The following is a 3,239-nucleotide window of genomic DNA, read 5'->3' as shown; positions in this document are numbered from 1 at the left end:
GCCTTTGGGGGGGTCGCGGCCCAGGGTCGAGGTCACGGCCCGGGGTCGGTGGAGAGGGAGCGGGAGAGGGAGAGGGCGGTTTCGGCGGTGGGATTGGGAGGGATCGGTATGAGAGGGGATATCAGGTTGTGGCGACGGTGGATGCGAGGCAGGGTGCGGATGGTGGGGGCGTGGGAGTGGAGGAGTTGAGGTTTGGAGTGGGGGGTGTGAGGGAGAGGGAGAAGTTGCCGAATCCGAGGGTGCCGTCGGGGCATCGGCGGCGCAGAAGGAGTGAGAGCTGGGAGAGGGTCAAGACGGGGCGGAAGACGGTCAGTTCAGCGGTGGGCGGGAGAGCGGCTTCGTGAGTTTTCACATTTTTACTTTCTGGATGGCCGGCTACCGGTTAGGCCGGGTTGTCTCTGAGGTCTGTGGTCCGGGACGGATGGTCTAACAGCAGCAGCAAATTCCGCGGCATCAAACCCCAGTACAACCAGGTCCACGCCCTGCTCCTGACGTGGTCCTTCCACGACCTCCGCGCCGAGGACTACACGGCACCGCCGGCCGCCGACTATGTCTCGCTGGAGGAAGAGACGGCCCGGCTGCGCGCGACGCTCGAGAGCTACGGCTACACGGTGCACGAGTTCCTGATCCCGATGCACCGGTCCGTGGAGAGCCTCAAAGCGAAGCTGAAGCAGTTCTGCCGGTATGCGGCCGACGACACGCTGCTGATGGTGTATTACCACGGCCACGGGGCTATGGACGACGATAATGAGCTAGTGTTTAGCAGGTGGGTGCTCTTGCGGGTGGCTTATGGGCGGGTACTGACCACGGACAGTCACGATCATCCCGAGAACGCCGAGTGGTCTAAGGCGGCGGCGGCAGAGCTCTACGCAGCTCTGCTCAGCGGCGACGCGTGCACCACACATGGCCGACGAGACAAGTACCAGGAGCTACTCAAGAAATAGTGCGTTCCCACCCCCCCCCCCCCCCTTCCATTTCCAACCTCCAACCCTCCTCTAACCCCCCTCCAGCGAGCGCTACCGCCCCGTATCGACCCTCAAATGGGAACATCTCCGCACGCCCATTCTCTCTGGCCCCTGGGACGTACTCCTGATCCTCGACTGCTGCGCGCGGGCGGCGCCGGCCTCCGCCACCTGTCATGGCAACCCCCCACCCGGCGCCGAGGCGTACAACAAAGCACCTGGTCGCGGGGTGGGGGGTTCTAGTTCAGCACCAGCGACGACATGATCGCGGCGCTGTGCGAAGGTGCTGGATGAGTGGGGTCCGCCCGTGCCGGTGTTGGCGAACGCCGAATAGTGAGACGGCTCCGGGACCGCGGCCGCCCACCGGAGTTGGGGCTAAAGGTGGGGGGGCAGGACGGGGTCCGGGTCCGGGTCGAGGTCCAGATCAAGGGCGGCGTCAGCGGAATCCGGCTTGGCTAGTGGCAGGTTCCGGTGCCTAAGAGAAAGGTGTGTTTGTGGGGGACAGGGGGCCGGTGGGGGGAGGCCAGTTTTTGACGACGAAGCGGCTGCATCAGTTGATGGAGGATAAGTTGCAGAAGCGGTCGGTCGGGTCGCAGCCTATCTTTAAGCAGCTGCTGCCGCAGGACCCGGAGCAGTACATCACGCTACCGAATTTGAGGGAGAGGAACGCGTGGGCGGAGAGGCGTGGGAGGCGGGGGTATATCGTTTCTTGATGGGAGTCGGGCCGTGAGAGCGAATGGGGCCGTGGGTAAGGTGTGCGGAATGAGGACACTCGGGTAAGGTGGTCTGATGGTGATGGAGACGTCGGGGTCCACGAAACGGGCACGCAGGGCATATTTGGCATTCGGAAGGTTGATTTTTTGGCGTTTTTCTCTCATGGGTCATCACGGAATCACAGCTACAGCACGGGCAAGCCAACAGAACAGATGCAATGCAATATAACTTCTCGCCTGACCGCTGATGAGCGGTCAGCTTTTCTCACAAATGGGGTATCCATCCCTATGCCGCTGTCCAGCTCGTCATATGCACACCGGGAGACACCCGCCCTCCCTCCCATCATTCCCAATCCGCTGTCACTCACCATGTGCTGGCCCAATCCATGCCCGTCACCAGGCCCCGTCCCACGGGCAAACCGAGGTCAGATAAAGACAACAGGTCCTTTGCACGGCAGAAGAAAGGACAACGATAGCGAAAAGGATGCAGAACACACAAATCTACCAGCAGAAAAACGCCTCTAATGATCCTCGCCATGCTTTCCCATCCACGGCAGCCAACCCAACGCCCAGCCATGCTGTATAGACAGAGGCCTTCCGTGATGAGAGCCGAACGCGTTCCAATACGTCCCAACGCGACTCAATGTAAAACACACCAGGTTCGGGCGTGCAGGATCAGCCCGGCAACCCAAGACAAAGGAAAAAGAAGCGGAAAAAGAAGGAAGAAAAAAGCCAGAATACCAAACCGCGCTGCCAGAAGCGCTTCCTCCTATCTTTCTAAGCTCGTCTACGGGGCTCAGCTAGGCGAAAATAACCAACCCCATGCAAGCTCGAACGTGGGCCCCTTTGCCACAAAACCCACAGAAGGACAGAGCAAAATCCCCATCCCAGGGCGAGCGACTCAAAGGAAACAGGGCCCGACCCCAGTTTGACTTGGTTGTTGGGCCTCGCTCCGGGCAAGCCTGTCGACAGGCCGCAGAGATTTCTTTGGCGGGACACTTGGTCCGGGATCGCGGCGAAAGCGCGTCATCGGTGTCTTTGCCGTGGGCTTGCGGACACTACGGTTCTCGTAGCAATTCCTGCAGTAGACCTTTGCGGAGGAAGACGGCCGGGTCAGTAAAAAGAGAAAGAAAAAGAGAAAGAAAAAGAAAAGAAGTTCAGGCGATTGATCAAGTCAAAAAAAACTTACATGGCCGCAATCCTTGAGCGCCCAAAAGTGGTGCTCTTCGTGGTCCTTCCTTGTGCGGATCTTCTTGGCGGGTCGCGTGCTATCGTCGATGCCGGCATCGGGATCGTACTTCAATTCCTCCTCGCAACTGGGGCAGATGATGACATTATCGTCGTTGCCGGTGTCGCGAGTGAAGCCCTCGCGGGCCGGCGGGGGCGGAAACGTGGTCGGGTTTGGGCGCGGCACCGTTGCTCGTTGACGCGACTAATCCAAGTGTGGGAGATGTTGCCTCCGAAGCGGGTTGTCCATAATTGGGGCCGGGCCTCCAATAACCTGCACCTCGACGTCGTGCGGGCGACCAAAACCAAGGCGCTGGGATGAGATCAAACTCAAAAA

General features: G+C 60.1%; 2 protein-coding genes across 2 annotated transcripts in view; one reads left to right on the top strand and one right to left on the bottom strand.

Moving 5' to 3' along the window:
* CHGG_05386 (uncharacterized protein) overlaps positions 1-1,227 on the top strand; it is a gene marked incomplete at both ends in the record, with an annotated part of 2,437 nt that extends 1,210 nt beyond the window's left edge. Inside the window, 3 exons of the mRNA XM_001221480.1 lie at positions 126-340; positions 434-766; positions 1,011-1,227. Of these exons, the coding sequence (XP_001221481.1) occupies positions 126-340; positions 434-766; positions 1,011-1,227 (765 nt within the window). The remainder of the gene's footprint in view (positions 1-125; positions 341-433; positions 767-1,010) is intronic.
* A 1,349-nt stretch (positions 1,228-2,576) lies between these two features.
* The window catches only part of CHGG_05385 (uncharacterized protein), a gene marked incomplete at both ends in the record, with an annotated part of 1,669 nt that continues 1,006 nt past the window's right edge, over positions 2,577-3,239 (bottom strand). The window contains 2 exons of the mRNA XM_001221479.1: positions 2,577-2,765; positions 2,865-3,107. Of these exons, the coding sequence (XP_001221480.1) occupies positions 2,577-2,765; positions 2,865-3,107 (432 nt within the window). The remainder of the gene's footprint in view (positions 2,766-2,864; positions 3,108-3,239) is intronic.

The sequence above is a fragment of the Chaetomium globosum genome, genomic scaffold (genome assembly GCF_000143365.1).
Source record: "Chaetomium globosum CBS 148.51 scaffold_3 genomic scaffold, whole genome shotgun sequence".
In the NCBI taxonomy this organism is placed as follows: domain Eukaryota; kingdom Fungi; phylum Ascomycota; class Sordariomycetes; order Sordariales; family Chaetomiaceae; genus Chaetomium; species Chaetomium globosum.
The sequence above is the reverse complement of the archived record's forward strand: the minus strand, read 5'-3'. Positions and strand labels throughout refer to the sequence as shown.